This window comes from Schistocerca gregaria, chromosome 1 (assembly GCF_023897955.1).
Source record: "Schistocerca gregaria isolate iqSchGreg1 chromosome 1, iqSchGreg1.2, whole genome shotgun sequence".
NCBI classification, from domain to species: domain Eukaryota; kingdom Metazoa; phylum Arthropoda; class Insecta; order Orthoptera; family Acrididae; genus Schistocerca; species Schistocerca gregaria.
In genome coordinates this window covers 970177205-970190480 of record NC_064920.1, presented here as the reverse complement: position 1 = coordinate 970190480, position 13276 = coordinate 970177205, and the positions used below count along the sequence as shown (strand labels likewise).

General features: G+C 42.0%; 1 protein-coding gene across 4 annotated transcripts in view; it reads right to left on the bottom strand.

The window, feature by feature from the left end:
• Positions 1 to 13276, bottom strand: part of LOC126276649 (probable glycoprotein hormone G-protein coupled receptor) — a 1482411-nt gene that overhangs the window by 522708 nt on the left and 946427 nt on the right. For all 4 annotated transcript variants that reach the window (XM_049977295.1, XM_049977293.1, XM_049977296.1 and 1 more), the window contains one exon: positions 7222 to 7296. In XM_049977295.1, the coding sequence (XP_049833252.1) occupies positions 7222 to 7296 (75 nt within the window). The remainder of the gene's footprint in view (positions 1 to 7221; positions 7297 to 13276) is intronic.

Here is a 13276-nt window from a genome sequence, read left to right as displayed (position 1 = left end):
ACAGAATTTTGAAATTAAATTCCATGCTGGCTATTTGCGGAAAAAAAAACCTGAAGGGATATGCATTATTGGTCCAACAAGATTTGAAACAATAATTATCCATACTTTAGATCACGAGATGGGAAGGGCGTTACGGAGAAAACATGACACTGCTTCGTTTAGTTTCTGCCATTACTCTGGTGGTGGTTAATGCAGACATTTCACAATATGAAATATGAAACTAGTTTAAATTTAAGTATGGAATGACGTTCCTAGTGTTAAAAAAATACGTTTACGATCTCGTTGTCATGTAAGAAACGACATTTTTGGAATCAAACAAGTTTACTTTACTTACCCAGTGTGAAATGTGGGAATTATTCGGAATGTTTCATCAAACTGACAAGAAAAGTAAAGCAAATTTAGCATGATCAGCCAATCCCATACCCACAAATCACTGTTATGAGGCATTGTATAGTAACAAGAAAAATGCGCTTCCATAGCTGGAGTCGTGCATGATCGGACCGGACATCAAGTGTAGCAAATTCTCTGTCAAGCACTGCGCATGAAATGCAAATGATAGAATTTTTGTGCAGCATCAATCAGCGAGACCAAAGCGTTTTATTCTCTCAAAAGCGATAATCAGTAGTTGACGCTTTCGACACGGGAGCGCAGATCCGCCACGGCAGCCGCTGCCGCTTGCTAGCAATTGGATCCTGGAAAGGTGTACAATGTTCAAAGGCAGGCAATCTGCAAAGAAATAAGCCAGCAGGTGGGTCGTGGAGGGGCACACGACGTTCAAAGGCAGACAGTCTGCGAAGAAACCAGTCGCATAAATCTTACTGGACGAAACTGTTATTGCTACTGTGTCAGAAAGCTACCTGTACTACCATTACAGTCAGGACTTCAGCGGTCACACGAAAGGCGCTACAAAAATGTAGGCAACATGCTGTTTCGACTGCGAAACATCAGATGATGTGATGTTTATTGCTAGACCACAGGCATGGACATAGCATAATAAGACAAGAGTTCCTCCAGGAGCTGTTGCAGCTTACAATGTTGCCAGATTGTGAAGGCAGCCGGAATTCGAAAATTATTAGTTTGTCCAGGTCTTGTCTCACACTGCCACCGGCGTGGACTTTTCTGTGGCGGCTGGCCGCCGGCCAGGTTTTATGACAAAGGTTGTATACGGAACCACCCACGCTTTTGTATCGATTGATACCAAAGAACACTGTACTGTATTTCCTGGGGTGGTCATGAATTTGAAACTTATAAGTGCCATGTGGTGATAGTTATTGTATGAAGTGCTGGCGCGGTGCTCCAAAGAGTAATCAAATGCATTGTGTTGCAATATACTTCATGGACATTAGAGATTTTGTGTCTGAATTCTCTATTCTTTTGTCATCTTCTACTGTTATTGGACTTGAAGAGAAAAGAACGATTGTCTGAAGTTCATCTTGCTGTAATTGTCTATGTAAGTTGGAGAAGAAAAAAAAATGTAGTTGTCCATAACTTAAGATTTGTGTACAGTATTCAATAATGTGTATTCTTCAACAAAATGGTTCAAATAGCTCTGAGCACTATGGGACTTAACATCGATGGTCATCAGTCCCCTAGAACTTAGAACTATTTAAACCTGACTAACCTAAGGACATCACACAACACCCAGTAATGACGAGGCAGAGAAAATCCCTGACCCCGCCGGAAATCGAACCCGGGAACCCGTATTCTTCAACCTTGCTTTTTCCTGAGCAGACGTGGCTTTAACGGAATATTGACCATTGTTAGGCAGCATACTAGAAAATAATTGATAATTTTCTTTCAGCTCATCTTCGAGACGTGCCGCCGGTTAGGACACTAAACTTCCTTTCAGATTCCACGAGCTATGCAGCCGCTGTGAATAATTTAATATATTTCATTTTCAGATATTCTCCACACATGCCGCCGGTTAGTAGAACTAAACTTTCTTTCAGATTCCACGAGCTATGCACCCACTATGAATAATTTAATATATTTCATTCTCAGGTTTTCTCAATGATGCGAGATAATACCGCAGGCAGAAAGGCCTGGTCACAGGATTCTCTTTCTAGTATAAGATTTCATCTGCAAAATTTTGGGATTGTTATCTTATATTGGTATTCAAGACGAAACCACGATCTTAAGTTATGGGTTGCATTACTTCTCATTGAACTGACATACGAGATATTATCGGGTGCTATAAGCACATGAGTTTTAACTATACTTTGGATATACGTACGTTGGGCAATATCTGTGTTTATCCCGAGAGAGACAATTAATTATTTATAATCCCGTAACCACCCTGAGTAATGAGCTAGTTTGCTGATTGCTGATTTGCGTCCGGCTAAACTAAAATATATTACACTGTTCATAGTATTATCAATTTCTCTTTTGTTTTGACGTCACTTTATTATCAGCTATCAAAGCAGATGAATAAATTTAAAGTTTTTTGAAATTACATTAGAACACGGAAAATAGGAGGACTGAACTGTCTGTGGTCGTGTTGTCGCCAGTGGAGGTTGCAACGTTAACGTAGCCTTATTAGACCCTCGGCTATGTCGATGTCGAAGATACCGAGCTTCTCGACTGAACTATGTTATGAACTGAAATGAGCGTGTTGCATTGTTGGCCGGAAGGCACCATCTGAGGCAGTTCGGCCGCCGAGTGCAAGTCATATTTCAGTCGACGTCACATTGGGCGACTTGCGTGCCGGTGATGACGATGAAATGATATGACGACAACACAGCACCTAGTCCACGAGCGGAGAACGTCTCCAACCTGGGGTGTCGAACCGGGGCCCGCTGCATCAGAGGCAAGCACGTTACCACTCAGCTAAGCAGGCGGACACTAGGCCACGTATAATCCGGTTTCAAATGCAAGTTACGTCAGCAAGGTGGTGTACAAGAACTAATACTTTCGAATAAAAACATGTTTACTGATCTCACACTAAAGGACACACAGGACTAAACAGTCTGTCTCAGCAGCAAGTGCTCCTATTTGTATATAGAATTTTCAAGTAAATTACAGCATTCCAGAAATAAGTAAATCTCAGAACCTTCAAGGAATCATAAATACTAAATAACTAATTGCAGATAACGTAAATCGAACGGAAGACAAGGATGTTACCAGCCAGCGACTATAGCCAGTACACCCTGGTGGACATGTTTAGCGAACGGGAATATACGCTGATGGTAAAAAAATTTCAACACTGAATCATAATTAATAGAGAGTAATGAAATTTCTGGATACTTTTTGTCTATGTAACATATTAACTGATTAACACTGCGAGATCATAGGCTAGTGTAACCGTGAAATAAGCCGTTGAAAGTGTGTAATGCTGGTACATTATTAACTGGTTTAATCGCTAAAATGTTGACAGCAAGGATGCAAACGAGCATGCACTGTGTTGTAGAGCAGCCGGATGTCAGTTTGTGGGATGGAGTTCGTGCCTGTTGCAATTGGTAGCTCAATACAGGGACAGTTAATGCTGTTTGTGGATGACGTTGGAGTTTTCATCCACTGATGACCCATGTGTACTCGATTGGAGACAGATACTATGATCTAGCTGTAGAGCACTTTCGGTTACAACAGCGGTATTTGGGGAGCGTTATCCTGTTGGAAAACATTACCTGGAATGCTGTTCATAAATAGAGCACAACAGGTCGAATCACCAGGTTAACGTACAGTTTTGAAGACAGTGTTTGTGAAATAACCACTGTGATACAAAAGCATAACTGCAGGGGTAGGCCCAGTGTGTCTTGTACGGAGGCAGGTTGGGTGCGGGTCCTCAACTGAGCTCCTCCCTGTAACCAACAATCGTCCATCACCGGCCCCGAAGCAGAACCAGCTTTCATCAGAATATAAAACAGACAGAAACCCTTCCCTCCCATGACGTTCCCGCTTACCACTAGAGCCACAAATGGCGGTGGTTTGTGCTCAGTGCAATGCACGCTACAGGGTGTCTCGCTAGGGACTGTCCTTGAAGTAACCGATTTGTAGCAGTTCGTTGTACCACTGCTCAATCTGACGCAGCAAATGCAGTACTGTGTGACAGAGCCATACGCCGAACACGGTGGTCTTTCCTCTCAGTGGTGCCACACGGCCGTATGAACCCGATCTTCTTGTGACCGCACATTCTCGTGACGACCAATGCCAGGAATCGTGTACAGTGGCTACATTCCTGAGAACACTTTGCGCAGTGTCGCACAAGGAACATCCAACTTTTCGTAGCACTGTTACACGACCACGTTCAAACTTAGTGAGATGTTGATAATGACGTCTCCGTCATCATAAGGGTATTATTGAGTAAGATCAACTCACCTCGTCCAATCTCAACGGTAACTAACGCTCAAGACCTTAACAGAAAGGATTTAAAGCAAACCTGACTTGCATCCTCATAGCGGCGGTACTAGAGCTACGTCTATGCGACTGGCGCGATACTTAAATACGGATCATCTTTGAGATGTATAAATAAGCCTACCAATTTTCGTTTACATCGCACAATTCCTTCTTGATGTTTCGGTTTTAACTGTCAGTGTACGTGACAATTAGGTAAGTGAATAACATTACATCAGAAAATATGTATCCACAGGCATTAACCCCCGGCACTGCCGGTATTGTGGCTCGATAACTGCATCCCTGTCGGAGTGCATAGCACATAGCAATCTGGAAAGATATAGGTCTCTTAGTCTTAGCCACCACACGGGTCGACTTCGTGTATTTACAACAGCAATGGGCTGCATATTGCCTCTTACTGCTTGTGTTCCACACAGCACATTATGTTTACCCTTGCACGTCACAGAAAGATGTTATATACACTAACAGAAAAACAATTGCAGCACCAAACAATTGCCGGCCGCTGTGGCCGAACGGTTCTAGGCACTTGAGTGTGGAACTGCCCTGCTGCTGCGGTCGCAGGCTCGAATCCTGCCTCGGGCATGGCTGTGTGTGATGTCCCTACGTTAGTTATGTTCTAAGTCTAGAGGACTGATGACCTCAGATGTTAAGTCCCATAGTGCTTAGAGTCATTTGAACCGTTGGTACTTTTTGCTCGCTCGTCACTACATTTTATGTTTACACTATCACGTCAAACAAAGATGTTATATACACTGACGGAAATCGCAACACCGAAAGATAATTAATGTGGAGTAATGAAATTACGGGAATACATTTGTTTAGGTAAAATATTTTAGTGATTAAAAATAAAATCACGGGTTAATGTAAGTGTGAGAGAAGCCACTGCAATAGTGATGTGCTGGTGCATTAATGACATTATAACCACCACAATGATGAATGCAAACGTGCATGCGTTGTGTTGTACAGGATTTTGGGATGGAGTTACATGTCCGTTGCACCTGGTCGGTCAATACAGGGGAGGTTCATGTTGTTTGCGTATTACGATGGAGTTGTCCTCCGATGATGCCCCATATGTGCTCCATTGGAGACAGATCTGCTGTTCGAGCAGGCCAAGGCTGCTGAAAAACACCCCTTGGAATGCTGTTCATGGATGGTAGCACAACAGGTCGAATCACCCAATAGATCTACAAATTTTCAGTCAGGGTGCGTGCGATAACCGCAAGAATGCTTCTGTTGTCACACGAAATCGCTCTGCAGATCGTACCTCCTGGTGAAGGTCCAATGTGTCAGATAAGCTGACAATGAAATAATTCAATTAGACCCTAAACTGTCGACAGGCGTTGATATACATCAACGGGGCAGTTGAAAATGTGTACCCCGACCGGGACTCGAACCCGGGATCTCCTGCTTACATGGCAGGCGCTCTATCCATCTGAGCCACAGAGGGCACAGAGGATAGTTGACTGTAGGGATTTATCCCTTGCACGCTCTTGATTTAACTATCATTTCATTCTAAGAGAGCTTCATAACCACCTATGGTATCTGTTCTTTCGAAAGAACAGATAGCATCTTCGCATAATAATCTGACAGGTTAGTTTCAGGCCCTCAACTGGCCTCCTTCTAATCAATATACGACCGTCACTGGCACCGAGATAGATCCAGGTTTCATCAGAAAACATATCACACTCCACCCTGCCCTCCAATGAGATCTCACTTGACACCACTGAAGTCGCAGATGGCGGTGGTTTGGTGTCAGTGTAAAGGAGGTTACAGAGCGTCTGCCTCGGAGCTGTCCTTTTCTCAGTTTGTTGAGTCACTGTGGTGCCAACCGCTGCTCAGATTGCTGGTGCAGGTGCAGTGCAATGCGCCAGAGCTCAAGCCGAGCGCTATGGCCTTTTCGCTCGGTATTGCCAGGTGGCCGTCCGGAGCCCGTTCTTGCGATGATATATTCTCGTGACCACCGCTGCCAGGAATTATGTGCTGTGGCTATATTCCTGCCAAGTCTTGGTGCAATATCGCTGAAGGAACATCCAGCTCCTCGTAGCCCTATTACACGACGTCGTTCAAACTCACTGATGTGTTGATAATGGCGTCTTTGTCGCCTTAAAGTGGTTGCTTTGACTAACATCAACCCACCACGTCCAATATCAAAGTTAACTAACGCTTACGACCGCAACAGCGTGTATTTGAAGTAAACCTGATTTGCATCCTCATAATGGAGCTACTAGCTCCAGTCTTATGGAAATGGTGCAAAATCTGAACAGGCATCATCTTTCAGACGTAGACACACGTCTATCAATAAATCCCATGTTAGCTGACTCCACTCAGGGACACTGCTTTATGTGTTGGGCAATTCATCGACCTTACTTAATTATACACAATAACAGAAGTTCGAGGACACACGATGATTCCACATTTTTGTCTCAGACATATTATCCAACAAACAAATTAAAAATAGCTCCAATTCACCTGTTACGACTATAGGAAGTTTTCTGAAGTGGCAACTGCCCTGGCCCACGGATCGCTACTGAATCTGGCTAGAAAGTGTAGAGCTCTACAATGTATCCCATCTCAGTGCATACGCAGCCGCCCCCTGGCGTTTCATAACCCCATCGTACATGTAGTCACATCTTCTACACTGCTTACGACGAATCTCCTGCTGTTTCTTTGCGATCCCAGCCACGAGTCACTTAAATAGTTTTCAGATTATATACGTACTGTTCATGTAAACCTGATGCGCTTATTTAGAAAGCTTGCAGCTAGAAGTCAGATACGCGACATGCTTTTGGGTAAATAAACAATAGAAAATTACGAAGTATAGCTTAAAGCAAAAGACGACATTTGGTACTGGGGATATTGCGTGTTACTCACATGGTACGCAGCAAGGGCATGTGGTTGAACGCGCCAACCTCCACCGTGGTCAGCTGGCGCATCTCCGTCAGGACGCTGCAACAGCACAAAAACCACTGCAGTTAAACACTAATATTCATCGTGACTTATGTGTTAAAGAAATATTCTGATTATATTTTCGAACATAAGGTCTGAGTGTAACTACACTGAAGCGCCAAAGAAACTGGTATAAGAATGCATCTCAAAATACAGGGATACGTAAACCAGCAGAATACGGTGCTGCGGTCGGCAACGCCTGTATAAGACAAGTGTCTGGTTCAGTTGATAGATCGGTTACTTCTGCTACAATGGCAGGTTATCAAGATTTAAGTGAGTGTGAACGAGATGTTATAGTCGGCGCACGAGCGATGGGTCATTGCATCTCCGAGGTGGTGATGAAGTGGGGATTTTCTCTTGCGACCATTTCACGAGTGTACTGTGAATATCAGGAATACGGTAAAACATAAAATCTCCCTCATCGCCGCGTCCCGAAAAAGATTCTGCAAGAACGGACCCAAATACGACCGAAGAGAATCGGTCAACGTGATAGAAGTGCAACCATGGTGCATATTTCAAAGCTGTGCCATCAACAAATGTCAGCGTGCGAACCATTCAGCGAAACATCATCGATATGGGCGTTTGGAGCCGAAGTACTACTCGTGTACCCTTGATGTCTACACGACACAAAGCTTTAAGCGTCGCCTGGGCCCATTGGACTGTTGATGAATGGAAACATGTTGCCTGATCGGACGAGTCTCGTTTCAAATTGTATCGAGCGGATGCAAGTGTACGGGTATGGAGACAACCTCATGAATCCATGCACCCTGTATGTCAGCAGTGGACTGTTCAAGCTGATGGAAGCTCTGTCATAGTGTGGGGCGTGTGCAGTTGGAGTAGTATTGGACCCCTGAGACGTCTAGATACGACTCTGACAGGTGACACGTACGTACCCATCCTATCTGATCACCTGCACCCATTCCTGTCCATTGTTGGTTCCGACGGATTTGGGAAATTCCAGCAGGACAATGAGACACACCACACGTCCTGAATTGCTACAGACTCGCTCCAGGAACACTCTTATGTCTTTAAACACTTACGCTGGCCACCAAACTCCCCAAACATGTACATTATTGAGCGTATCTGGGATGCCTTGCAACGCGCTGTGCAGAAGAGGTCTCCACCCCCGTGTACTCTTACGGATTTATGGAGAGCCCTGCAGGATTCATGGTGTCAATTCTCTCCAGCACTACTCCAGACATTAATCGAGTCCATGTCACGTCGTGTTGTGGCACTTATGCGTGCTCTCGGGGCCCTACTCGATATTACACAGGTGTATCAGTTACTTTGGCACTTCGCTGTATGTATCTAGAAAGACGACGGCCACTGAAGACGTAGACGATACCGGTTCTAACATAATCCATGTTTATCTTTACACAGAATTAACTTGCTGGTGCTTTTTCTTGGCAAAATAATCAAAATACATCACGAAATGACAGGAATGAAACTGATATTGTTAGAAAAATAATAAAATATAAATTACACAACTCCGACGCAACATGAAGCTGTCTAGGGTTGTCGTCATAAGTTAGTAACAAGACACACTTTTCTGATTGTGTCCCTTACTTTTTCAGGACCTAAAAACATCTGTGGGGACAGATAGCTTCTACTACTGACATATCAACCTGTGCAAAATCCAGCGCTATGTTTATTTAATACAGCGTTCAGCCAAGTCTGCCAACCTAATACTATTCAGTCAACTACTGTCCATCAAATACTGTACATCCAGTACTCTCAATAACTACCATTACTGTTGTTATTGGAATAATGTAAGTACAAGAAAATACACATGGTATCGGGTTATTCACTAAATGGGTATTATATCTTCCAACACAGCCCAACGCTGGCTGTTACAGTATATGGTCCCTGTGCATCAGTAACTTTAAATATATTTTATCGTCATTTATTATGTTACTTAATTTGACAGAAGTAGGTCCTGTGTAAGTAGTTTTGACTCTTGGCAACCGCTGTTATACACAATATCTACAGCAAAAGGACTTGCATCGTACAACAGCAGTTATCATGTCTGAGAAGAAGATTGGAAAGCATTTTCTTGAATGCTTAGAAGGACACAGATATGGGAAACCACTCATACAGCAAATTTCAAAGAATGTTATTGTTAAATTGTGGAAAGGCTGTTTGACATATTTGACAGTGAGAAATTGGTAACAGCAAGAAGACAAAATAAATGATTCTCGGCGTTCTTGTCGCATCAGATAAGAGGATACGCTGAAATCCGACGTTGCAAGAAAGCAAGGCTGTCGTCGCCAGATGTTTCGTTCACCAACAAAATCGACTGCGCCGAATTTGTAGACGACATGGTGATCAGAAGATACAAATATAGCTGGGGTATTGCTTCAAACATTTCAGACGATAGGAAAAAACAGGCTTAACGATGCAGTTAAAAAAATAGATTGAACACTGATTATTGAAACAAAATACACACGACGAGAGAGAATGGAACTTTAAGCAAATAGAATAATGGGTGCACCGACACGATTTCCAGCAATGCTGCTACACGAAATGTTATTTTTTATGTGCTACCATTCACGTTTGACTTGCCACTTATCAGCTAAACCACACCACATTACAGAATATTAACCCTAAATATACTTGGTAATGAAAGTAATTTGGCTTCTTGGTGTTGTAACAACCATGCAGTTTTATATGCATTAAAACTTAAAAGTAATGAGGAAGTTGAATTCTTTAAGATTAACAATTTGTATGTAAAATTATAGGACTACCACAGAACCCGACACTGCTTTGCACTACGGGAATTTTATGTTCATCCTAATCTCCTCCCAGTGTCTCTCTGTCCATCTCTTCCTTCCCCTCTGTCGTTGGTCCTGAGCCTTGTTTATTGTTACTGCAAACGAAACTTTTGATTGGGGAATGAAGTCATTTAAAACGAATGTGTAAACTGATTTGGACGATTAATATGTGGGGTACGGGAAGGTCTCTCCAGCTGCTGGGTCTGTAAGGGTGGTAGCTTCAGTGACAGTAGGTTTCATAGTTCTAAGCTGTCAATGGGCACGATGCTAAAGTTTCGGACTATTCAGATTCCATAGTAGTGTTCTAATCAAAAGTCGATAAACCCTGAATACAACTTTCCTCTTCATCTTAAAATTGGCAGCGAGGGAGAAAACAAATCATCATAATGTTGTGTATGTAATTTTTTAAATTACATATAAGGAGAAAAAATGTATGTAGATTAAACATTTGTCTCATGGCTTAAATACCCCGATATCTATGTTAAAACAGACTGCGCGAAGGAAAACGAAACGCTGATTTTCAAAGCACACTATTTTCTTTCTAGCAGCCGGTTTAAACGGAAAATCTCTACATTGTTGTTTGAAAAACTGAGTAGTCTGTGTCTGTCAAAATGTTACTGCAGTATCGTGTAACAATTTTTAAGAAATAACGGTCAAGAACTTTTCGACATTTCTGTCAACGTTTCCCCTTCATATATTAAATATTTACAAATTACATATATTTAAAAAAATACAGCCCATATCTGTCCGAATGTTAATTAGAGAATCGAGTGAAATTTTAATAAATCGGTCAAGAACTTTTCAAAATTTTTGTGAACATTGTTTACCTTTTATGCACTTTATAAACATCTGTAGCCTATTTATGTCCGAAAATTTATTAGAATATCGCGTAAAACAAGAAATAAATCGGTCAAGAACTTTTCGAGAATTTTAATAACAGCATTTGCCCTTCATGTATTACATACACATTTATGTACCAAATATGTTTAAGAATGTGTAGTCTATTCTCTATGAACGTCTATTAGAGAATTGTGTGAAAGTTTGAAATTAATCGAGCAAGAACTTTTCGAGATTTTTGGTAACAACTTCAAATTACAACTTGCTTTTATGTAATAGAGTAGATAGGCAGACAAGAATATAGGGTAAGAGTTTTAGTTTCGTCGTCTGCCAGCAGGATGGTGGTAACTGAGAAATACATGGAACTTCTCGACCCAGGGTAGCCGCAGCACGATCTACTACCATTCACTATCCGAGAGCGAATACCTCAGCAATATTTTGAGGCGCTCACCATTAGATGGCGTGGTACTGCGTTTAGGTTTTCGTCTACTCTGCAGGATAACGTGTGCTGTCCTCCATTTCTACATTTGTCTTACAGTTTAATCTTGCTTTCTAATAACATTTTCTTCTTGTCGCTCTAGTTGCAACGATCAATGACGTTTAATTATAATCATGTTTATAAACTTTCTATTCTAGGGTCCTGAAACGGCTCTGTTCCAACTGATATCTTGAAATTTTCAATTGTTTTATTGATCTTAATCTATGCAATGTCCCCGTTCCAATGTTATATAGTACAAACCTACTATTGCCTTATTTCTGGTTTATTCACTCATTCAAACTAAACACTGTGTAGACGTGGCCATGTACATTTGACAGTTCTAAGACTAAAATTAAATTTTTTCAATCACCCGCCTCCGAGACCATATTTCTTGCATACCACCAACACTAATTAAATAGCTTCACTGCATAGATGTCTCTGTAAGCAACAAAATGGTTCAAATGGCTCTGGGCACTATGGGACTCAACTGCTGTGGTCATTAGTCCCCTAGAACTTAGAACTACTTAAACCTAACTAACCTAAGGACATCACACACATCCATGCCCGAGGCAGGATTCGAACCTGCGACCGGAGCAGTCGCACGGTTCCGAACTGCGCGCCTAGAACCGCGAGACCACCGCGGCCGGCTGTAAGCAACAGATCTCATTTTGATCTTCATTCGTTTACTTTGCTTAGGTTTTTTTTTCATGGTTTTGTTTACGTAAGTTTGAAAGTATTAGTTTTTTTATATATACTTCCAATTTTCTTCAGTATGCAGTGCTGTGAATTTATTAGTGTTCTTAGTATATAATTTAGTTCATTAAGTATATAAATGCAAAGCTGGTAGCGTAGAAGATACGAAAAAGCTGAATCTGCAGTTTTCTTTTTACTTTTCTTCAACAGATGTTAAACCCATTCATGGCTTATGCCCTCCAGCAAATTATTCATGGCGCAAAAACAGTACAGCACAGCAAAATAGTGAGAGTCTATTCAAAAACCAGCTATAGCTTTTGCCATAGTGGAGGTCTTGAAATAAACTTACAGAGTTTTGTCGGATATAAGACTGTTGAAGAAATAAAACTTCCTGGCAGAGTAAAACGATGTGCCGGACCGAGACTCGAACTCAGGACCTTTGCTTTTCGTGGGCAAGTGCTCTACCAACTGAGCTACCCAAGCACGACTCACGCTCCGTCCTCACAGCTTGAATTCCGCCAGTACCTCGTCTCCTATCTTCTAAACTTTACAGAATCTCGACTGCATACCTTGCAGAACTATAACTCCTGGCGGAATTAAAGCTGTGACGAGGGAGTCGTGCTTGGGTAGCTCAGATGGTAGAGCACTTTCCCGCGAAAGGCAAAGGTCTCGAGTGCGAGTCTCGGTCCGGCACACGGATTTAAACTGCCAGGAAGTTTCATATCGGCGCACACTCCGCTGCAGAGTGAAAATTTCATTCTATTGAAGAAACGTCTTCTGGACGCACCTAAAATCTAACGAGTCCACCATCAGAGTAATTTTTACCAGATTTACCAAGACCATGTTTGTCAATTATTAAACTGGATTTTAGTATCTTTGAAGCAGTGACAACGTTCAATGAATGAAATATTCCACGTTCTGAAAAACTGCGTCATCAGAAAGAGCTATTAGAGACCTTGAAATAAGGCAAGATAAGGTAAACGAGCAGGGGATAGGACAGTGCTAGATGAGATGGAAGAAAATGCAGACAACCAATCACATGGAGCTAGAATTCAGTGACATCTTTAATGGCTGTTTCCCACAAGTTTTATTTTCTACTCACCAGAATTTGTTCAAAATTACAGAATAGACTGAGTTTTGTGCATGTTGTAACACAGAGGTTTTCCTATTTTGTAAATCTCAAAGACGTTAGATCCTTACG